We start from the raw sequence: 23,865 nt of genomic DNA, 5'->3' as shown, positions 1-23,865 counted from the left end.
AGCAGGCCAGGAAATCATAAGTCTTCGTTGTGCCACTGCTGAAGTAAGAGCTGACATGCATGAGCAGGGACAGTCATAGCAGGGGGGGTACGATGCCTGGCTCTGCCAGGAGCCCTCAGATACGGCTGAGTAGGTGCAGGGGTTGGTAGGCAGCTGCTGCTCAGTACCACTGACCAGCCTTGAGAATACCCTGTCTGTGCAAGCCCTGTGCCCCTGAGGGTATTACTTGCCTTTGTTGAGATCAGGTAGCAGGTCAGAATACTTCTTGGGCTAGAACTTCCTTCCTGTGTTCCCGTTTGGGTCACTCCCTGGCAGTGACCTCAGTGTTCCTCAACTTGCTAGAAAACAGAGCACCTTTAAGAAAAAGTGTATGGATATTTAAGAGAGGGAGAATGTAAATAATTTGTAGTCTACCATGTTTACCATTTTATCTTAGAAAGCCTGCCTTCTTGAGGCGCAGGACATCCCCTAATGCTCATGCTCTTTAGGCTGGAATTCTGGAGGAGGAGGAGAAGAACCTGGTTTGAAGGGAGCTGCCTGGTGAGTCACTGATAAATGGGGTGTTGTAGAGGCCTACCCACAGGTGGCCATTTTGGCCTCTGGGAGGGACAGCTGGTGGGGGTAGGAAGGGTGCCCCATTTGTGCTGTGGGTCTGAGTGCGAATTCCACCCTTGCCAGGTATAAAATCCCCTACTGCTTTTTATCCTGAGGGCTTTCAGGCTAAACTAGCAGGGGGCTTAGGCCATTGGTTATGACATGACCATATGGGCCCTCTAGGGAAATTGGAAATGTCACTGAAGGTCTTTTCATTGCATGACAGTGCCCTGCAAACTAGGTCACACATTTGAGCCACAGTTCACTTCCCCAGGACTGAGGCCCTTTGTACTCCTCTTGACTGAAGCTGTTTAAGGTGGTGGGAAAGGCTGACACCCTGACCTAGAACGTGGATATTCATAGCATGACATGGGACTGTCCAGTCTGCAGAAAGCTCTCTCCTCAGTCTACACCTTTGCTAGGAAGAGGCTCGGTCTGGGGAGGGGCAAGCCAAGTGGCTGAGCCTTCTGCCCAGATGGTAGACCAGCCGGCCCCTGGGATTCCTTCTCAGTGGCTGCACTGACCTTGCTCCGGCTTGCACTGGCTGCAAAGCCCAGTGAATGTGAGCTCCTTACTGCCGGTGTTTGGGAGAAAACGCTCAGGTTTAGATTCACGTCCTCTCTGTGCGCTGACCAGCTAAATTGGTGCGAGTGTCTGGAGGAAGGCCAGACCCAGCTCTAGGGAGAGACTCCATACAGCTGTGGAGAGGCTGCAGAACCAAGTCTGTCCTCTGCTCCCTGTGACTCATGTTTAAGGGTTTTGCTGCTGTGTCAAGAGTTTGGGAAGGGCTTTTAAGCATTGCGCAGGCAGGCTTTTTCTTTAACTTTGTGCACCAGTTCCCGTGATCCTGAACTTCGATGCGGAATGCCAGAGGACCAACCAGGTTCAAGAAGAAAATGAAGTTCTTCGCCAGAAGGTTTGTTCTGAACACGCTTCTTGGGAAGAACTTCTGCTTTTCGTGTGTGAAATTAGGTAGTGGTGGTGGAGGGCTGATTAAAAATAGGAAAGCACTAATCTCAGATGCAAGTGAGTCACCAGAGAGTCAGTATGGAGATTTGGGGGCTGTAATAGTCTCTGGAAACCAGAGGTCAGGTTCATATTTTTTTTTTTTTAAAGATTTTATTTATTTGACAGAGACAGCGAGAGAGGGAGCACAAGCAGGGGGAGTGGCAGAGGGAGAAGCAGGCTCCCCTCGGAGCAGGGAGCCCGACGTGGGGCTCGATTTCAGGACCCTGAGATCGTGACCTCAGCCGAAGGCAGACGCCTAACGACTGAGCCACCCAGGCGCCCCAGTCAGGTTCATATTTTAAGTCCCGTGTGTAGCAAGAACAACATAGCAGTGGTAATGAACTTTGAGAGGAGGAAGACTATGTGCTTTTCCTATGTCTCTTTCATACCCCCGGTCCTGTATATCCACATCTGTGTTGTAAACAACCCACGTATAATTTCATTGTTCTGCTCAGCTCCGTGAGCCTCTAGTTGGGTAAAACGATGGAGCCAGGGGACCCACATTTGCCTTTACATTTTGTCTGAGGAGCACTTCTCTGTTGTTGAAATTAAGGTAACTGTAGGCCATATTTCCAGAAAAAGGAAGACTATAAGCTGTTTGCATTTTGGGTGCTTGTATATATATGTATATATATAATTCAGGAGGAAATGTATATATTATGAATTCAGGGAGAAGCAAGTCAGTTGATGAAAAGAAAGAAAGTAGGATTTGTGTGTCTGACAGTTGTTGGCTTCTCACCTCAGTGCAGTGAAGGGACAGCTAGCAGTGGCCCGTTTTCCCGCTTGGCAGTGAGCAGAGGGTGAGGCCGGCACCCCGAGGCTAGGCCCAGGGGCCTCTGGAGCCGGTGAGGTTGGGTGTTGGACGTGATGTGCCCCCTGCTCCTTAGTGGAGGGAAGATGAGGTGAGAGCACCATCTAACTCACTCTATCGCTACGTAGCTTTTCGCCTTGCAAGCTGAAATCCACCGCCTGAAGAAAGAGGAGCTGCAGCCTGAGGAGGGGGAGGCCTTGGTCCAGCATAGATTGCCTCCTTATGTCTCCAACATGGACCGCCTGGGGGACTCGGAACTGTGAGTGTGTGCCTGCCTGGGGGCAGGGGGGTCCCCTCCTCTCATCTGTCCCCTGTCACCTCACCCTGACCCCCCTATTTCTGGTGACACGGAATTGCCAGAGTGCCTCCTTGGCTCTCACTGTTCCCACCTGAGCTTTCTGAGTCAAGTCCCCTGGCTTTTAAGGCCTTCTAGCCTCTGAACCTGCCCCGAGGGAGGGGGCCCGCACATCCAGATGCACATCTGGATAAATAAACACAGATGCTGTTGTAAAGCCTCTGGAAGTGTGTGTGTGTGTGTGTGTGTGTGGAAAGGAGTGCCTCGAAGATGAAAAGGTTGGCACCCAACAGGTTGGATGCAATCTGTGGTGGAAGCTCGCTCCCGTCCGAGGGTTTGAAGAGATAGGCAGAGGGGAAGAGAGGCAACCTTAAAATATAGCCAGTTAAAGTAGAGGCCCCAGGTGATGAGAATAATGTAGCAGTTGAAGAACCCGAGGCACAGAGTGGTCACACAGCTGGTGAGTCAGGATGCAAAGCCAGGCAGGCAGATTCCAAACCTACACGTGGCCAAGTGCTATACTGGGTGAAAGTGCCCTAGTATCTCAGCTAGCCCGGTCGGGTGGAAATCAAGGGCAAGCCAGAAACATCGCTTAAAAATTTGTACTTCGGGTGCCTGGGTGGCTCAGATGGTTAAGCATCTGCCTTCAGCTCAGGTCATGATCCCAGGGTCCTGGGATCGAGCCCCACATCGGGCTCCTGGCTTGGTGGGAAGCCTGCTTCTCCCTCTGCCTCTCCCCCTGCTCATGCTCTTTCTGTCTGTATTTCTGTGTCTCAAATGAATAAATGAAATCTTAAAAAAAAAATTTGTACTTCAACTAAGTAAAAACAGATAGGTGCAGTTAATTTTATGACATATTTTATTTAGCCTGATATGTCCACAATATCATTTCAGCGTGGGATGAATAGAAACAAAGAATTCGGGAGATATTTTGCACCATTTTCATGCTAAGGCTTGAATTCCAGTGTGTGTGCTGCTCTCCAGCACATCACACTTGGGACTGACCGTATTTCAGGGCCTCAGTGGCCCGTGTAGCCGGGGGCTAGTGGACAGCACAGCTCTGAACCCTGCTGGGCCCTCAGAGCACTGCGGGCCTCACCGTTGTGCCAGAGAGGTTGCCGGCTCCCTTGGGTACAGGAAACCGTCCCAAGGATAATGCTGCCTGAACGCCGGGCCATGAACCTGGTGCCATCCAGAGCCCAGGAGGCCTGTGCTTTGGGTTCCCTCGGGTCCCCCTTCAGCCCTGTGACCTTATGTGTCTGCTTGTCCAGAGCCATGGTGTGCAGCCAAAGGAACACTTCCCTGTCCCAATCGCCTCGAGTGGGTTTCCTGTCCTCTCTGCTGCCTCAGAGTAAGAAGAGCCCCTCAAGGTTGTTGCCTGCCCAGGGTCCCTCTCAGGCTCAGAGCTCGACCAAGAAGGAGCCATTCGGCGGCCAGGTGAGCACAAGGCCTGCCTTTCTAACTCCTGCCAAGAGGCCCCTGACCGCTGACTGCACTTTCCGACCTTGTTTGTTCTCTCCTTAGGACTGATTTCTCTGGTATGCTGGTGAGATCCTGACTTCACATCACGCTCTCTTTCTTCCTTCCTCCCTGCCTTCCCCTCACAGTTACGTGTCGGTGCTGCAGGGTGAGGGTGTAGAGAAGAGTGTAGAGGAGGCACTGAGGCAGTGAGGAGGAAATCTACCTCGCACAGCCTCCGCCCGCCCCCTTCCCCTCTTCCGTCTGGGGAGGGGCGCAGTGAGGCGGGAGGGGGGCGGGTGCCGTGAGCAAGGTCTCAGACCCTCGTCTGCCCTGGAGGGACCTCTCCCCCAGCCCCCTGCCCTCTACACCGCCTGCACTCCTGTGCTGAGCCTGAAAGCCTGTGACAGCCTGGGGAGCGGCTGCCTGACAGTGAGAAGGGCACTTTGAATCTCTTCCCTTTTCCTCATAAATTGCTCTGAACTCATGAGAGCTTGTGACTGTGATGTGGTGGCTCGAGGGTGAATTCAAGCAATTCTGGAATTTTGAATTTTTGATGATCTAAAGCAGTGTGTAGAGAAGGAGTAAATTAGAGTTACTTCTGAATTAGTGCATTGCTTTTACAAGTTGGGATTTACTGATTCCGCAAAGGCCTTTGGCTATTTTTCACTTTTATAGAAGCTCGCAAGAGAATTTCTTTTACACCAGTTTGTGTCCAAAACAGCCGTAGGTCCCACTGAGGAGTTTTCCTGGCAGAGATGGTCAGAATTCATTGCTTTCAGCAGCAGTGCCTTCTGGAGTGAAAGTTTAACAGACCCACTGTCACGCTTCATTGCCTGGACAGGGATCCTTTCTCCTTTAATGTATTTTTATTCGTTACAGATAAAGTCAGTCGTCATAATCGCTGGCTTCCTCTCCTACCACCCTTGGCTCCAGAACGGTTGCGAGTGATGCAACAGTTCGGGGCTGCCCCCTGCGGCCGGGAAGCGGGGTCTGGAACCGGTCTGCTCCAGGGCTGGCGGGGCTGTTTCGCTGTGGAAGTGCAGCCGCTTGAGCAGGACACTGGAGAGGAAAGAGTGCAGGCTTTGGAGTCAGGAGATGTGCTTTCAGCCCCGGCTCCTTGTTGAGCGTCTTTGCTCAGATGGCTTAAAGTGACCCCGATTTGCTTGGGGTGCCACGAATACATGTCCTGCCTAGGGGGAGAATTCATTGCACTTGGGCACCCCCAGGACATTGTATCAGTGCTGGTCATATTAGAGAAGGCCCTGGCCTACCTGGGTTCCCGACTCAGCTCTGAGACCCAAGGCGCCAGCCATGCAAAATGACTCCTACCTGGCATTCAGGAGGCCTGCGGCCAGCACAGAGCCATCCTGGTGATACCTACGGCTGTTTTTGTGAATTCCAGTTCTGTGGAATGTGGCTGAGTAAGTTTTACCGTTTGCTCTGCCAATCTCTGTCACAGTTCAATATTTTCTAAGTGTAATAGATGATGGATGGGGCAGTAGGTCTCTTAAAAACATGAATTTGTGAAATTCAGTTTCATTGACTTAAGATGAAAGAAAACACGAGGATGGATTCTTTGGGGTTAAGCCTGCGGCTTTGTTCTTCATGTGTTCAGGAACTAAGTGTCACATCGTGAGATGGGAATGGGTTTGGAAATTGTGTGTACAGTTCATGTTCAGGGGTTGAGGGTGAGAATGCAGTTCTCAGCAAGCAGTCCTTGCCTCTAAAATATATTCCAACAGAAGTTGGGTCACTGTGTGTGTGGTCTGTTAACAGAGTGAAGGTAGCTCTCTTTCCATTCCATGAATGGGGGCGATAGATGTCTACCATCTGAAAAATCCAGTGGTGGGTCACTTGTGGTTTTCTTAATTTGTTAATTAGACTCTGCATTGATGTTTCAATTCTGAAAATAACTAGTGTATTTGAGGTTCAAGAAAATCAGAAGTCTAGAGTTGGAGGAAGCTTAACGATCATTTGGCACCCCCTTCTGTTTTGTAGAGGAGCACATCCTCTGATTGATTGCCTCCTGTGATGTGGAGCTCACTACTTGTTGATGTGGAACCGGTTGTGTGCCTGTTAGCTGTTTGTAGAAACCTCTATAATTTTTATTTGCTGATCTTACCTTTGCCCTTTGAGCCACATAGAATAAGGCTTTTTGTTAGGACACGTCCTATCTTTCCATGCTGAGCACTCTCTGTTCATTCTTCTATCTCCCTTCCACTGTTTTCCCATGTGACATGATTTCTACACCCCTCACCATCCTGCTCCTCCTCTGGGGCACATTCTAATGTTTTAATTCTTCTGTTACAATTAATACGCCAAATTTGAGTGTACAATTCGAGATGCTCTCTTACCAGTACCAAATGCAGTTAGTTGCATGATTGCTTCCTGTGATTTTAATGATACATTGCTTTTAACTTACAGAAAATGACATTGGCTTTTTAATGAGCCACGTTGCTTTGGTAGCGCCTATGAAGCACGGAGTCTTTTTTTCACTTCTGACACAGCAGGACTCTTTCTCCCTTTATTATTAAGAAGCAAAAGAAAAACAGAAGCTGTGTTATTACATTAGCAGTAAATAAAATAATCCGGCTTTCCTGTTTTAAATAATTATTTATATATAACATTGTACATTTCAATCACGTCAGCATTTTGCCCACTTGTGATGGGTCGTTGTAACTGTTGGTCATTACTCCTGAAATGTTCATGGCATTATACATGGCACAACATATGGTGATGCACTCTGGGCTTTATAGGACTCTGGAGGCAAAATTTAAGAAACAAATGGAAGTAACTCAAAAACCACAGCTCTCAAGCTCCTCTGGGATCTCTGTTACCATAGTGCCTGAGGGCACCTGCCCTGCTGGCTCACCCAGCTTGCACTTGCACTCCATCCTCCCCTCCAGCCTTCTGATGCCACTCCTTCCACTCCCACTCAGGAAGCGATGGACTGCCGGTTATTATAGAGATAACCTTTAATTGGCTGCAATGTAAAGAAAGCAGACTTCTGCATTTGTAACTCTTAATAGCGTCAAATTACTTCATAGCTACTGAGACATCAGCGGTAAGAACAGTTGCCCTTGGGGCTGTTTCCATGGATTTTAATGGGATGGAGGAAAAGGGAGCCCTCTCCCACGACTTTTGTTCTATAATTTTATGTGTGATGAGGTCCTGTCTTCTGGGTAGCTTTGTTTTACTTCAGGCGAGACCAGATTACTGGAACCTGTTTCCTGCCCCATCTGGGTGACTGCCTGGTAAACTCTGCTCAGGCCACAGAAAATTAATTTCTCTCTCTCTCCAGAGAGAAATGCAAAGGTGAAGTGATAAAACACAGGTTAAAATATTTGTTCTGAAGTGCAGAAGACAGATTGTGATGGAATATGACAATATAATTTGGACCATTTGGAATGTTATGTGAATCTGGTAGTTAAGACTTTTATGAGGTTTGCTTTCAAAACTGTGAATTACCAGGGGCGCCTGCGTGGCTCAGTCGTTAAGCGTCTGCCTTCGGCTCAGGTCATGGTCCCAGGGTCCTGGGATCGAGCCCCACATTGGGCTCCCTGCTCGGTGGGGAGCCTGCTTCTCCCTCTCCCACTCCCCTGCTTGTGTTCCCTCTCTTGCTGTGTCTCTCCCTGTAAAATAAATAAATAAAATCTTTAAAAAAAAAAAAAAACCAAACTGAATTACCAGTTTCATCAGAGTAAACATTTGTTTAAGTTAGGTACAGTTGTAGTTAGACACAAGTTTACCTTAACCTACTTATTAAAGTGTTCCATGGAGAGCTGCATTCATCAGCTTTTAGTACATTATCGTTTTTTGTTGTTCACCCTTCTTGAGCAAATAATGAGATGCAGCTGAAGGAGACACTCTGAGCCAGATCTCATAGGTCACGTGTAGGTCCATGGCTCCCTTGGCATAAACTACTCTCATTATAAAAGCAGTTTTTCAGTTCATTGTGGTGCCTTTTGTTGACACCTGTTTGAATTTCCATTTTGGAGGATGGCCCAGCCCTTACCTGAGGACGTACCGGAAACTTCCTTGCCATCCTGACTTGGAGGGAAGCCCTGCCTTTGTTCTTCATGTTGTATGTCCTGTCTGGGCTGGGGAAGTGCTACAAGTGACTTTTGTATCAGCTAGAGGAATTTGAAGTCCATTTCAAGCCTCTCTCTTCCATCAGTATGGGCTCATTGAATGCTCTTAAGACTTAACACTGAGGGGCGCCTGGGTGGCTCAGTTGGTTAAGTCTGCCTTCGGCTCAGGTCATGATCCCAGGGTCCTGGGATCGAGCCCTGCATTGGGCTCCCTGCTCAGCGGGAAGCCTGCTTTTCCCTCTCCCACTCCCCTGCTTGTGTTCCCTCTCTCTCTGTGTCTCTCTCTGCCAAATAAATAAATTAATTAAATCTTAAAAAAAAAAAAAAAAGCACTGAAAAGAGAAGAGGCACGATTTCTCAGGTGTAGCGGGTGAGCAGGGGAGGAAGAGAGTGGCCACGGAGTACCTGTCTGCCCTCTGTGGCATTCCCCACCCTTGGGCCCCAGGCTGGATCCCTTGTGGTCCATGTACTTGCAGGGCATGAATGCAATATTGTATGGATCCTTTTCTTCTCTAATGTCCAGTGTAAATATCTCTTGGTCAGGCTGATAAATCTGTCACAACTGCATAATAGTTGGTCCAGGCTTTTTGAGACTTCCTCACTTGCCTGGATCCCATTATTTTGGAAAATAGCTGTCAACCCAGGAAAGTGATCTTCCTTCTCTTCCCTGCGGTATACATAGCTGACTGTGGAGTTGCCATAACCATGTTTAACCAGAAAACATGGCCTCTACTGTCGGTTTTTTTGTCTTTTCTGTTAGAATGTGAGAGCTTTCTTTTAGAGACATGTTTTGGAATTCTTTATTTTTGAGTCCTCTTTTTCTCTTGGTAGAGGTTTGTCTATTTTGTTTATCTTTTAAAAAACTGGCTATATTGTTGATCATTTATGTTGTCCTTTTAGTCTCTATTTCATTAATTTTTATTATTTCCTTTTTTTCTAACTTTGGGCTTCATTTGTTTTTCTAGTTCCTTGAGGAAGTTGTTCATTTGAGATCTTTCTTGTTTCCTGATGCAGGCATTTATTGCTATGAATTTCCCTCTTCGAACTGCGCCTCCTGCATCTTTTAAGTTTTGGTGTGCCATGTTTCCATTTTCTCTCAAGATATTTTTTAGTTTCTCTTTCTGATTGCTGCTTTGATCCATTGGCTGTTCAGGAACGTGTTGTTTAATCTCCACATACTTGTGAATTTTTAGATTTTCTTATGATTGACTTGTAGTTTGATATGATTGTGATGCCTGATATGATTTCAGTCTTCTCAAATTTATTAAGCCTTGTTTTGTGGCCTAACGTGATCTATCCTGGAAATGTTTCATGTGCTTGAGAAGGGTGTATATTCTGCTTTTGGATGGGATGTTTTGTATCTGTCTTTTAGGTCCATCTAAAGGTCCCTCTAAAATGTAGTTCAAGTGCAGTGTTTCCTTATTGATTTTCTGTCTGGATGGTCTTTCCACTGTTGAAGGTGCTGCCTATTTCTCCTTGGTATTTGCTGTATATATTTAAGTGGTCCTGTGTCACGTGTATAAATACTTACAAGCGTCATGTCCTCTTACTGGATGAACCCCTTCATCATTACATAATGACCTTCTTTGTTTCTTATCATAGTCTTTGGCTTAAAGTCTATTTTGTCTGATACAAGTATAGCTACCCTTGTGGAAGTCTTCAGTCTGATTTGCCCTCTTGATTAGAGATATGGGGAGGAATCAGTGGATTCGTATAATGAGGACCGGCACCCTTGGATCACCTCCCAGGGAGTGAGCACAGCCCGCCTGGGGGCCATGTGAGGTACGCCATAGTTTCAAGACCTTCTCGTATATCTCAACCACCGCTTCTCCGTAGGTAAGAGAAGTCTAATTGCACTTTCTAAAACTGGAGCCTCTTCAGGGTTCCACGAACCATGAGTTACTTCTCAAAAATGGCCAGAAGTACTGTGAGAAGGGCCTTGTCTTTGTTATGTTATTTAGCTCTGGGAACATGACATTTCTTCTTTTCTTTTCTTTCTTTCTCTTTTTTTATTTCTATTCACTGTCACTTTCTTCTCTGTGCTCTTTTCATGCTATTGCTTTCATCGGGTTTCTCAGAGCGTGGGGTTTGCTGTCAGATTTGGGTGGGAATTCCGCCTCTGTCTACTTCTCCCTGTGGGAGCAGTAACTTAACCTAAGCCTCACTCTCTCCTGTTAAAATAATGTCCTCATCTTTATTTTAAGGGAACATTTGTAAAGTTCTTAGCACGGTGCCTTCTATATGGTCAGCATTCAATGAGTAATCTATTTTGATGCTATTATTGTTGTCGTGGGTTTTCTTTTTAAGTTTATCTCTTTTATCTTGACTAAGAACCCTACTTCTCCTAAAATAAGCCAGAATGTAGAGAATCAAATACTTTCCCTAGAAGAAACCTCTGTTACGAGCATAAGTGGATACCCTTGAGATCACCTCAGGCAGAAAAACAGAAATAACCAATACTGTGAAGGTCGGCTATAGTTAGGCTCCATGTGAACTCATAGTCCTTTAAAATTTCCTTTTTAACTCTTCCCATGGCTCCGGGGTCCCAAGGAATCTCTGTTGTTTTAAGTTGTTTAGTAGTAACTTGAAAACCAGGAAGTAGAAGAAGTAGAAAGCAACAAGCAGACTTTGGTTGAGTTCGTTCTCTACACTTACGTCTTGTGTGCAGATGACTTGCCAAGAGGTTGGTCTCAAACCCGAGTGGCTGTTTGCATCCAGATCCCTTTGCTTGGAGTGTAATGTAAGGCAGAGGGAGGGGAGCAGTTTTGACCATCACAATTTGTGGGAATAAGGTTGGAAACAGCCCAGCCAAATAATCTGGAAAGGATGAGGTGACATCTCCTTTTAAAAAGGCTCTCGGGGCGCCTGGGTGACTCAGTTGCTTGAGCGTCCAACTCTCGGTTTCAGCTCAGGTCATGATCTCAGGGTCATGGGATTGAGCCCCAAGTCCGCCACTGTGCTCAGCAGGGAGTCTGCTTGGCATTCTTTCTCTCCCTCCTCCCTCCCCCCCATGCTCGCTCACTCTCATAAATACATCTTTTAAAAAAAGAAAAAGGCTCTAGATGAAGAATCTTCTCCCCATGAAAGTGGGTGGGGATTATTGAATTCATTTGCTGTAACCGTGGTTGACTTTATCACTCCTGCCATGAAAAGGGGCCAGAAGATGCCAGTTTCTTTCCTGTCCAGTGTATCTTGCTCAAAGGTCCTTGAGTTTTCAACAATTTCTGTTAAGAATTTCTGATTGCCTAGTAATCATTTCCAAATACCTCAGTATTTGTTAACATGAGCTGGCTTAGTCATACACTTGGCCCCAAACAAGAGAGGGTGTTGTGTTCCTTTTTGCCTCCAGAGAGGTGATTGTATGTTGCATATTTTTTTTTTTTTTTTGTATTGCCCAAACATAGAGTTGCTTGCAGAAGTTTCTGACACCTAGCATAGGGCCTGACCCCTCTCATAGTCATCGCTTAGTAAGCACAGGTCTTCTGCCTCCTAGCTAGAGTTAATTGTTCTGGTTAGATGAGGGAGTTGTATGTGTCTGTCTGTCTGCAGGTGAAGGGTATGGCAGGCTGAGGAGTTGGTGACCTACCTCTTATAACAGGGGAGTGGAGAACCGAAAGGAGGGGGTCCAGACTGCTCGTGTTCCACTCTTGACTCACCCCTAGGCTGAGATGGTAACATTCTAGCTACCTCTCAGCATCGCCCTGGAGGAACCTTAACCCAGGAGCTGTGGGGTAGCGAAGCTGCCCCCTGGCTTCTGCTTCCCTCCCTGGCTGAGGGGTCATGGCCTGGGCTCAGGCAGGAAGCGACACTTCACCGCCCGGTGTCTCGCCCTCTAGGCCGCTAAGGGAAAGGACAATGCGTGCGGGCCCCGAGACGGGAAGAGCCTCTTGAGCGGGCTGGCGTCTGGGGAGTCCAGCTGGTCGCAGCACCGACAGCGGCGCCTGCAGGACCACGGCAAAGAGAGGAAGGAGCTCTTCTCTATGACTTTGCAGGTATGGCTTGGTCTTGGCAGCGGATGAGTGCCTGTGGGGACATCGTGTGGCTACTCTTGGGGGCTGTGGCTAGAGATGGGGTAGTGCAGAGCGTGCGCTTACCTCTCCTGATTTCTGCGTAATACTGTTCGGGGGTCACAGGTTCTCTGAAGCTTGGCCGGAGAGACCTGCTTCCCTTGCTTTAACCCATAATCCCCCAGCCTTGCTCCGTCACAGGGTCCCTTCCTCCCGCATCCCCTGCTGGAGACGCTGCCCTGTCGTGCCGTGTTGTGCTGTGGCCTGGGCCCTTGCCGCGCTGAGCCCTGGGACTCCCCTCTCTCCTAAAAATGGGTCGGGGTCTCCTCTTCCTGGCAGGAAAGCTCCTTCTTTCTCTCACATACTCTGGATTGAAGGGAAACGCCCAAGGGATTTGTTGGCTAAGTCACCTTGTTGACTACTTATCCTCTCTTTGGGGCTGCTTGCCAATTTCAGAGGTGCTCGTGCTCCTTCCCAGCCCTCCACCGGCGGCAGTCTGATGGCGTAGACCCCCCACGGCTCAGACCTCAGAGTGTCCCGTTCCGACACTGTTGGATTAGAGACGCACCTGAGCTTAGCCGCCCCCCAAAGGCGCCTGTCTGAGCTTGGAGGTCTGTCTCCTGCTGTTAGGTTTTTGCTGTGGAACTGTGCTTTCTGAGATGCCGAGGAGCACTCCAAAGAGTCTCAGGAGCCGTGGGGGGTGGCGGGGTTTGCCCTGGCGGATGCCCCCTGGCCCGGGGTATGTCTGGGAGAATAGTCGTAGTCATGGTGGCCAACAGCGCACCAGCGAGGCAGAGACCAGGGCAGCTGCAGACCTGCCGGGCGGCAGGGTGTGCGGCGTGCCCTCTGGGGCCCAGCCTTGTTCTGGCTCTGCGGCTGTCCTCGGGTCTCCTTCTTTATGTCTGGCCATTCACCCCGGTCTCTTGGCACTGGCGTGGTGGGATGCTGGTGAGGGGCGAGACCTACCTCTGACTGACCTGGCTTCACATCCAGTTCTGCCCCTTGCCGGCTCTTGACCTTGGGCAAGTTACTTAACTTTCTGCTTTCAGTCTTAGTTTCCACAGTCATCAAATGGGGTTAATAATAGGATCTCAGATGGTTTGGGGCAGGATTAAATGAGCGAATCAAATGTAGTCACACAGTGCCTGGCACTTACTAAGTGCTCACTAATTTTTATTGTCGGTCTGTCCTGCGTCGTGTCAGCTGTGACAGGGCGAGGGTGCCCCTGGCCCACTACTCACTCAGCAGGGCCTATGAGAGGGGGAAGGTCTCTAGAGAGGCGCCATTGGCACAGCAGGAGCCTGCCTCTCCTGGGACAAGCTGGGTGCTGCTCTCGGCATCCAGAGCTGCTCCTCCTAGAGCCTGTGCCCACGGAGAACCTCCCCCAGCATGCTGTGGCCTGGCAGCCTAGCTGTCCTGCAGCAGGTCCCCAGATGTGCGGACCACTCACAGCTCACTTGTTGCCACTTTGCTTGTCCCAGAGCACAGAGAAGAAGGCCGAGGTTAGTGGCCCAGAGGCCGAGCCCTGCCCAGAGCTCCGTGTGGAGGCGCTGGAGACGCTGACGCGGGCTTCTGCAGCCGGTGCCGAGGGCGGAGGGGCCCGCCCCGAGCAGCCGTTCATTGTGCTGGGGCAGGAGGAGTACGGGGAGCACCACTCCTCCATCATGCACTGCAGGTGGGCTGGGGTCTGGGGGTCAAGGGGAGGCCCCTGGCAGGGAAAGTGCTGACTGGGCTGGAGGGGCTGGCTCCCTGGGAAGCCTGGCTTGTCAGACTGTGCGTGTGAAGGTGTGGCAGGCAGGAGGTCCACCCGGGGGATGGTCCCTGATGGACCATAGTCATCCCTCCAGAGTCCGAGGAGGGCTGGACAGCTGCTCTTGGTGGGGGTAGCCTCTGTCCTTTCTCACTGTGGGACTCTGAGTTTTAGGAACAAGTTACCTTTTATTTGAACTCCCTGAGACTTAATTTTCATTTGCTTTATGTTGCTTTACTTTTCAGTACACCTTCACCATGTACAAGTTTTTAGTCATGCGTGGTAAAAGCATGACATCTCTGAGAAGGCCTCACAGAGTGTGGTTTGCGGAGAGTGGGGGGCTCCCTGCCGTGGCCCCGGTGGCTCTGGAGCCCCGCCGCAGGAGGCGCCGCGTGCACCACCCCACTGCTCTGTCCCCACTCTTTCCCACAGGGCTCAGCACAGAGCAGGTCCTGCGTTCATAGTTTTTGGGCAGGTGACTGAATGAATACTTCTAGAAATAGCCCACGCCCATCCTTGGAGTGTAGGCAGTTTGGGAAACAGTTGAGAAGTCAGCAAAGCAATGCTCTGGGTGCTAGCCGAAGAGGATGGTGGGCTCGGGCGAGGATGATAACGGCCTCCTTCTCTTCCATCTTAGAGTGGACTGCTCGGGGAGGAGGGTCGCCAGCTTAGACGTAGATGGGGTCATCAAAGTGTGGTCCTTCAACCCCATCATGCAGACCAAAGCGTCCTCCATTTCCAAGTCGCCGCTGCTGTCCCTGGAGTGGGCCACCAAGCGGGACAGGCTGGTGAGTGACTCCTGCCTTGTTGCCGTCTAAGTGAGGTGTTCCCGAGGCCGTCCCCCGGCGTCTGGCACCACAGGCTGAGCTGAGGCAGCCAAACCCAGCCCCTCCCTTCTCTCTTACTGGGGCCTGGGGGGACACACATCCAGACTGTCCCGGCAGGCTCGTGTTTGGGGGCTGCAGGGAGGTTATTGGATTCACAGGAATTGAAATCCGATGGTAGTGGGACCTGGAAAACCTGTCTGATGGGGGAGTGCTGCTTCCTCTCTGGCTGGGGGGACACCAGCTTGCCTCCCGTTCTCCCCCGTCAGCTCCTGTCATCTGTCCTGTTTCTGACAACCCACGACGAATGTTCTCAGCTGCCCCTCCTCCTGCTGAGACCCCTCCCCGTGGCAGGCTCCCGGGGTAGCAGGTTAGGCTGGTGGGGATGGTGTCCTGTTTGGGGTCCCCACAGGTCTACTACAGTGCTATTAGTACATAGTACAGTGTTCTTTTCCCTTTTGGACTTCACTATTTGAGAGAGGCTTTGTAGTTAAGGAGGTAAAGTTGATTCATCGTGTTTTCTTTCACTGTATTCCGTTCCGAGGAGATCATACAAGGCAGCCCAAGGGGCAAACCTCATTGGTTTTGTTTTGTTTTTTAATAACTTTTGACAACCTGCAGGAATTATCCTTGTGGTACTAGGATCTCAGAGCTTACCCTGTAAACATACTAATTTGCCAGTGTTAATTTGAGGTCAGAAGGTAAGTAATATTCCTGGGGGATATCCTCAGACCTGCTTCTGGTGCTTTCTTCTGGCCATACCCATTATTATCTTTGAAGCTTCTTACCCAGTAAATCACAAATGCCTGAAGGCAAGAATAGCCTTTTCTATTTTTTCTGGAGGCCATTACAGGCCCCGAGCCGTCCCCAGAACGTGCCACCGGGGCAGGCAGCCAGGGGCCGGTACTCAGGGAGGTGTGGCGGGTAGATGAGGAGCGAGAAGGGAGGACAGGCACAGCTGGGATTTAAAACTGGCAGAAAGGGAGGGAAGGTCAGAGGGCCTCATTTAATGAGCCGGCACAGTGCCAGGTATATCCAAGGCGGTCCCTCCCTCCTAGTCAGTCCATAGATTCCTTTTGAAGTTCCGCTTCTGTTCAAGGTCACCTCTGATGTCTTCATGTAATTTTTAAATGAGGCCCATGTTAGCCAGATTTCACCTGAGTGTGGGGAGGTAGGCGGAGGCGGGGCCTCACCCCTGCAGCCTGCCCACACCCACACCCACAGTGGGCCTGGCCCCGCAGTGGTCCTCCCTGACCCGGCCTGAGCCCCGTGCTATGCTTTGCACCCCCGCCCCTTCTCATTCCAGCTCTTGCTGGGCAGTGGTGTGGGGACGGTGCGTCTTTATGACACGGAAGCCAAGAAGAATCTGTGTGAGATCAGCATCAACGATGATATGCCCAGGTGAGTGGGAGGCCACGGCCCACGGCCGCCATGCTCTGCAGGGCCTGGTTCTGTGCTGCGCCTTCTGCCCCATCCCCGCAGCAGGACCCGCCTCAGAGCTGAAGCCTGTCTTCGTCTGGGGGCAGGCGGAGTGCTGACCCGGCCCCACGTGTATTGCAGAATCCTGTCGCTTGCCTGCAGCCCCAACGGGGCCTCCTTCGTCTGTTCGGCCGCCGCTCCGAGCCTCGCTTCCCAGGTGGACTTCTCGGCTCCGGATATCGGCAGCAAGGCTACTAACCAGGTTCCCGGCAGGCTGCTGCTGTGGGACACGAAAACCATGAAGCAGCAGGTGCAGGCCCTGCCCCTGGGGGGCTCCCCGTGGGTCTGTGTGGGGTCCCGCTCCTGCGGTAGCACTGTCTTTCTGATGAGCTTCATCCTCTCTTTGCTTCGGTCTCCTCAGATTTCAGTGTATGTGCTGCGGAAGCAAGCACTAGTCTCCTCAGATTTCAGCTGGTGAAGCAGGTTCAAAGTTGAAGTGTTGAAAAGTAGTAACACTCCAGTTGGGCAGATTGCTAGCAACTGAAGTTATCCAGAATTGTGCCACAGACTCAGAAGTCACACACAGCCTATTAGAGCACCCTTGTGGTTTATTAAATTTTTTAAATTTAATTTTGTTTACATTGAAAGGCTTTAAAAATTTTTTTTGAGCAGTTCTGGTTCACATCAAGATTGGGAGGAGGGTCCAGAGATCTCCCATTTACCCCCTGCTGTGCCCCCCGGCAGAGCGGCACCCTGGTTACAACAGAGGCCCCCCCAGTGACACAGCTGATCACCTCATGCTCCCAGCCTGCCTTCGGGCTCTGTCTTGGTGTCGTACACTGTCTGGGTTCGGACAGATGTATGAGGACGTGTATCTACCATTACGGTACTACACAGGCCATTTTCACTAAAAGCAGCCTGAAGATCCTCTGTGCTCCTGTTCATCCCCCTGCCCCTCAGACCTTGGCAACTGCCGGTCTTTATACTGTCTCCATAGCTTTGCTTTCTCCGTCACATCATGTAGTTGGAATCTTACAGCATGGTCAGATTGGCTTCTTTCACTTTGTGTTATGCAATCAAGCGGCTTGTTTTTTAGGAGACAAGTGGAGTCTCTGACTCCCCATTAACGTAGCATTGCATAAAGTTGCCAGCAGCAGCTGGAGGTAGTGGGGACACGTGCAGGTTCTTGAGAAGTGACAGCCATGCGGAAGCTGGCTCGTGGGGCCACCGGGCCCACGTGCCTCGGGAGCCGAGGACTACCCACCTACCGTGGCGGGTGCTTGCTGCTGTGACCCTCAGCCCCCAGAGAGAGAAATGATGTGTAAATGCACACATTTAGAAGGCAGTGATGTTTCTTACTGAAGTGAGTTTTGGGGCGCAAATGCGGTGTGGCCGTTGCGTTGAACAGATGGGTTTCCAAGGTCACTGGACGCCAGGAAGGGTCCCTGTCCTCTAGATGGGCTGTGTCGCACCTGCCTGTAGAGAGGGGGTGCATTCCCCTCTGGGGGTCTCCCCGGAGCACAGGGATCAGGACCCCACCGATTTCTTGCCCACAGTCCCTGCCATGTCTGTTCTCCTCCCAAGTTTTTCTTGTCTTGGCAAATGCGCCCCACTGAGGAACTGCGTGCCTTTCTGGAGCCACCCTTCTCTCTCACCCGGCGGAGCGCATGAACAGACATTGTCAACTCCACCTGCAAACTGTTTCCATTCGGCCCACTTCTGTGCACTTCCAGGGACATGCCCTAGACCGGCTCTTGAGTGCCCCTCGCCAGACGCCGCACGACCTCCTGCGGCGGTGCCCCTGACTTGCTGCAGGGAACAACAGACCCTGGCGCATGTCACAGCGCTCCCTGTTCTTCCAGATTTCCTGTCCACACTCCCTCAGGGCCCCCGCGGTCTGCCCTCCCCACTGCTCCAGCTTTGGGGTGTGTCCTGCGCTGTCCCCCGAGGGAGAGGTCTTATCCCCGCCCCGTCTGGCACACATCTGTCCTCCAGCACCTCTCAGTGCTTTCCCATGTACAGCCCAGCTTAGTTGGATCCTTCTTCGCCTTCCTCTTTGCCTCGAAGGCACTTCAGGTAGTTTTATGTTTACTTGTTATCTTTAAAGTTTTAGTGAAATACGGAGTACATACAAAAGAGTCTTGTAATCAGGTGTGCAGTATAACGAGAAGAGAAGCTGTAACGTGAGCACCTACGTACGGTCACAGTTGGAAAGTGGAACCTTCCAGCACTTTTCATGCTCTCATGTACCCTCCCCAATCTTGATCTTCTTCCCTTTTCAGAGAGATTTGTCTTGAATATTGGGTGGTTATTCTCCTACAATTTCAAATTTAGTTAGGTTTTGTTTGTTTCTTTTTGTTTTTGTTTTTAATTAGCTCCAGTTCTCTCTGGACCCCGAGCCCATTGCCATCAACTGCACAGCCTTCAATCACAATGGGAACCTCCTGGTCACAGGGGCGGCTGACGGCGTCATCCGGCTGTTTGGTAAGCAGCTGTGCTCGTGGCCGTCTGGTGCCCTCCTTCAGTGGTCCAGAGAGGAGAGTTGCATTTTTGCGGGCTGGACTAGAAGCTATTGCTGAAGCCCACCCAATTCGGGATGCTCGAAACAGAGCTTAACTTTGGTCCAAGTCTGCTCTTTTCAAAACCTCTGTAATCAGTCCCCTTGCACACGGTCGGTGTCTGTGGACCTAGGAGTGGTGGGGCTTAGCAGGCCTTGAGTCTGGCGCTGTGTGATCCGAGTCCTGTGGCCTGAGTGAGATCCAGGAGGACACATGAGAGTACGGCCGTGCCGTCTGCTCAGGGTGGCCTGTGCCTTCTGGTAAGAGCATTAGAACGGTGTGCAGCAGAGTTAGCCGGCATGCTGCTTGAAGAGCCCCTGCAGACCCGCCCCAAGGAGACTCCAAGAGTCTGGGAGGGCACCAGGGACCGTGTCTAGCAGATCCCCCAGGCGCCCTGTGGGACCTTACAGAGGCCGCCTCGGAAGGATTTGTTTGTCTCCCTAGACTTGTGCGCTTCCCAGATGAGCTCAGGTTCCGCCCAGGGATTCCTGAACCTCATTTTTGACCCAGAGAGAAAAGCTTCAATTTTAGAAATGTTAAATCGCTGATTCATACACTGGAGGAGAGAATGAGCACAACGGAAGAGCTCTTTGGCAGGGGTCAGCTCTCTGATACCTGGAGGCTCCAGGAGGCCCTCTGCCTCCAGAACGGTTCCTGCCCTTTGGGCGGAGGGCAAGAGACGCCTCCTCTCGTGGGCGGATGCCTCCCCAGGGCCCGGGTGGGGGTCTTAGCGGCATCTCATCGCCTCAGATATGCAGCAGCACGAGTGCGCCATGAGCTGGAAGGCCCACTGCGGGGAGGTCTACTCGGTGGAGTTCAGTTACGACGAGAACACCGTGTACAGTATCGGCCAGGACGGGAAGGTAGGTGGGAGCCGCAGTTTGCCCCGGGCTCTTTTCCTCTGGCTTCAGCATCGGAGATTCCAGAGAGCACCAGAATAGCATGAGGGGCTGAGATGAATCCTGACCGTGCCCTTTACCGGCTCTCTGCCTCGGGCCCCTCTCTGCTGCAGCGTGTCATCCGTACAAGGGGGGCAGCCAGAGTCACCAGTCTTGGCACTGTCGTGAGGTGTGAACAGGCGTAGTGGGAGTTGGCGATGAGGAAAGGGGAGAACCCAGCCCCCCTCCTAGTTGTAGCAGAAGTGAGTCTTCCCACTCTAGGTGGATGAGGGGGGTCCAGCTTAGGCCCCGGGTTGGGCTGACCTAGGTCATCGGGTGTCACAGCATGAATTTCTTCCTAGGGGCAGTGCAGATAGGCCTGAGCAGAGTCAAAAGGAAGCGGCGGTTTGGGGGGATAAAAAGTGAAGATAAGTGCCTCCGTACGTGTTCTTTCTGGAAGGACATGTTCGGATCCATGGACAGGGAGCTGGGGGTGGGAGGCTGGCAGGCAGAGGAGAGAGGAAGACTTCGTTTCCATGTATACCCTCCTGTACCTTTGGATTTTATACTGTGTGCCTGTATTATTCATTGAAAACTGTAATTACAAAGTAAATTATTCATTTGAAAACTATGGGAAGGGAGTTTTAAGTTAAAGCTTGACTTCCTATTTGAGTAGGATTCTCAGTGAAGAGGTGGTCACACAGGCGGCTTGTCCACGGTGTAGACTAAAGGATTATTACACTACAGTCCATGAAGCTAGTTTTTAATGGTACTGCTCATGTTGAATTGATTACACCACTGAGACAGTGGGAACATATTTGGAGTTTATCCTCTCTTCTAAGTTGGAAAAACCCAGTTGGGTTCTAACCCTAGAAACAACAGCAACAGTAATCATAATGATCACTTGGAACATTCCCCCTGCTTGAGAGGTGGGAATCCAAACATGGGCAGTTGCCTACGCTTTTCCTCTCCTGGAGTCAGGCCAGAGAGAAAATTCACGCTCTGCTGTGAAGTTACGGGCTCTTTCTAAGATGTTCTCTAAAAATATGTTTGAATTGTGTTGGGAAAAGACAGACTGAGGGGTCATCCCACTACCTTTCCTGGTGGCCTGTCAACCCACCACCTCTGCCCTGGGGTCCGTCCTCCTCCTCCCAGGCCTGCCCCCCCCCCCACCCCGCTGAAAGAGCATTTAGGGTGTGCTTTGTGGTTGCAGTTCATCCAGTGGAACATCCACAGGAGTGGCCTGAAGGTGTCTGAGTACGGCCTTCCCTCCGACGCCACGGGCCCCTTCGTGCTGTCGGGTTACAGCGGCTACAAGCAGGTTCAAGTCCCCCGGGGCCGACTCTTCGCTTTTGACTCAGAGGGAAATTACATGCTGACGTGTTCTGCCACAGGGGGCGTCATCTACAAGGTACTGGAGGGGGCCCTATCTCGGTGGGCAGGGAGGTTCCTCCCTGGAGGTGTGGGCTGAGTGGGCTGAGCGTGGAGAAGCCTCTGACCCAGGGTGGATGGCGTCTTGTGGCTGCAGGTCAGGCAAGGGGCCTGACCCTCAGCTCGGGGGTGGGGACAGGGTGGGGACATTCATCCTTTTCTCTACTTGTCCATTTGCAGTCATTTGACAAGATTTTGGCCCTTCTCTGCTTTTGTTCCTTGGGAATAATATCAGTTACAGAAAATGTGAAGAAATAGGGAGAACCGTTGGGAAGTGTGTTGGGTTAGGGGAACGTGCCGCGCTTGGGCGAGTGCTTCCATGATCTGCTTTAGTGACTCTGATCTGGTGTAGAAGTCTGTAGTTTATTGGAGGTCCCGTGGGTCACGGACATTATAGTCCTTGGCCAAGGCAGAAATCTGGGGTGTGATTTATCACACCAGGATATAAGTGGTCCACGTTGGTTTTGTCCCTCAGTTTATGTGCTTAGTTCTCATGTCTGAGCTTCTCTGGTTCATGTACTTTTCTGTACAATTGTCTGAAATTATAAATCTCTTCTATTTTACTAGTATTATCAAACAGACTAATGAGGATTTGCGTTGTAGTCTAAGCATATGTTTTTTTGTTTTTTACACACACACACACACACACACACACACACACACACACACACACACACACACACACACGAGCAGTGGGGGAGGGGCAGAGGGAGAAGCAGACCCCTCGCTGAACAAGGAGCCTGACGGGGCTCGATCCCAGGATCTGGGGATCATGACCTGAGCTGAAGGCGGCCGCTTAACTGACTGAACCACCCAGGTGCGCCTAAGCATATGTTTTTGGTAACCGTGCAAACCAGTTCTTAGCCTCAGTGGTAATTCTTTGCCTAGTGGTAGTGTTTATTTAGTCTGTAGGTGTAGAGACACAAGAAGAATGTTCTCTGCTTGGGGCTGTCCGTGCCCTCGTTACCCCAGCTCATCGGTTAGTGGACAGCATGTGCTGTGGATGGCAGTCATGTGCAGGTATTGGCCTAGGCTCTGTGGAGCGCATATAGGGGAGGGTGCGATCCTCCTCTCGTGGGGCTCACACTCAAAACACCAACACCAGGGACAGGGCAGCGTTCTGAACGGAGGCAGCTGGGCAGGGGCTGGGTCCTCAGGGGAGACCCCTGTGGGGGTGGGGAGGGTGGTCTATGGATTTGAGGCTTTTGGAAGGAGGAGTTGGGGAGGACAGGGAGAGAGGCAGGCCTTGGGGCCCCACAGGGATAGAGGCAAGTGAGAGGGAGGGAAGGGGGGTGCACAGGGGTCAATTCAGGAGCCGACTGCTGGTCTGGAGCGCGGCACCGGGTAATCCGGGCTTACCATCAGGGAGGCTCTTTTCCACAGTTGATGATGCATTGAATGGCTTTTGCCTTCTTAAAATTAGCTCTGTAATTTCTTGTAATTGCTATTAGAAGATACTATATAAAAAGATTGCTGTTTGCCAGCCTGATTGTATTTTATTATTTAAAAACTCAGTTTGTTAGGCTATATTTTGTGTATGATTTTATGTGTGTTGTGTGTATGTGTATTTTTAATCATGAGCCTTTGTCACTTGCTATTTGTCCCGATCAGCCTTTGTCATTTGTCTGCAATGCCTCCTCCTCTCCTGTCCTCCGGCAGCTGGCTGGGGATGAGAAGGTTCTGGCATTCTGCTTGAGCCAGGGTGGCTACTGTGAGCTGATGATTTGCCGTCAGACTTGCTCTGTAACCAGTTAATGGGTTGGAAGATTTCCCTCTGTATAATTTTTGAAATGCCAGTTATGGAGTCTAGTTACTTAAGGAATATAATGAACTCTAGATCCCATTTTTACAATCTTTAAACAGTCTATGATTTTTAAAGATGTTTTCTCCACGAAGGCCGACTTGGGTTCCCTACTTATGGGTGTTGTCTGTCGCTGGATTGATCTTTATTCACTGTGCTCCTGGCCTCCCCTTCCTTGTTCCCTTCCGACTCTTCATGGCCGTGGGCTGAGTCCCGGGAGGCTGGTGCTGGTGGGTGAGGGAGAGCCGGGCTCACACGTCCTCGGCGGCCCGCGTGTGGCAGCACTGTGCTGGCTGATGCAGGAGAGGACCAGCATCCTGCCCTCCTGAAGCCTGCATTCCTGGGGGAAGCAAATGGGAAACAGCAGCAGATGCACGATCTAATGCTGGGGAGCAGTAAGCCATGTAGGAAAAGTACTGGGTGTAGTTTGGGGTGGGTGCAGAAGGCAGTGGCCCACAGCAAGTTAAAGGTGGCAGAGAACATTCTCTTGTCTTTTCGAGCATAGGATACTGTTTTCCACCTAAAACAAAGGAATAACTATAGTCAGGACAGTGAAGGCATTTCCCGGCCCAAGAAATTAAACTGAAATCTTCTGGGAGGGAAAGGTGGGCGTGTGTGCCCGGGGAAGGCCTCACAGTGGGGTGGCAGCCCCCAGACTCGAGGCAGTTTGGTGGATAAAGTGGCTGTGTTTGTGAACAGTGCCTGCTGATGCTTCCTCTCCTGTCTTGCAGCTGGGCAGGGATGAGAAGGTTCTGGAGAGCTGCTTGAGCCTGGGCGGCCACCGAGCCCCTGTGGTCACTGTGGACTGGAGCACAGCCATGGACTGCGGGACGTGCCTCACTGCCTCCATGGATGGCAAGATCAAGCTGACCACCCTGCTGGCTCATAAACTGTGACAGGACCCGCCCCAAGGGACACCCACGGAAGCAGTATTATC

General features: G+C 50.9%; 1 protein-coding gene across 2 annotated transcripts in view; it reads left to right on the top strand.

The window, feature by feature from the left end:
• Positions 1-23,865, top strand: part of WDR91 (WD repeat domain 91) — a 29,664-nt gene that overhangs the window by 2,599 nt on the left and 3,200 nt on the right. The window contains exons 4-15 of one of the 2 annotated variants that reach the window (XM_027574491.2): positions 1,428-1,510; positions 2,542-2,672; positions 3,980-4,145; positions 12,097-12,252; positions 13,749-13,942; positions 14,655-14,805; positions 16,148-16,242; positions 16,402-16,570; positions 18,636-18,744; positions 19,569-19,681; positions 20,910-21,107; positions 23,660-23,783. In XM_027574491.2, coding sequence (XP_027430292.2) covers positions 1,428-1,510; positions 2,542-2,672; positions 3,980-4,145; positions 12,097-12,252; positions 13,749-13,942; positions 14,655-14,805; positions 16,148-16,242; positions 16,402-16,570; positions 18,636-18,744; positions 19,569-19,681; positions 20,910-21,107; positions 23,660-23,783 — 1,689 coding nt within the window. Of the gene's footprint in view, positions 1-1,427; positions 1,511-2,541; positions 2,673-3,979; positions 4,146-12,096; positions 12,253-13,748; positions 13,943-14,654; positions 14,806-16,147; positions 16,243-16,401; positions 16,571-18,635; positions 18,745-19,568; positions 19,682-20,909; positions 21,108-23,659; positions 23,861-23,865 lie in introns of those variants that run through there. The other variant, XM_027574492.2, reaches the window with a different exon arrangement.

The sequence above is a fragment of the Zalophus californianus genome, chromosome 12 (genome assembly GCF_009762305.2).
Source record: "Zalophus californianus isolate mZalCal1 chromosome 12, mZalCal1.pri.v2, whole genome shotgun sequence".
NCBI classification, from domain to species: domain Eukaryota; kingdom Metazoa; phylum Chordata; class Mammalia; order Carnivora; family Otariidae; genus Zalophus; species Zalophus californianus.
This window is presented reverse-complemented; position numbering and strand designations above follow the sequence as displayed.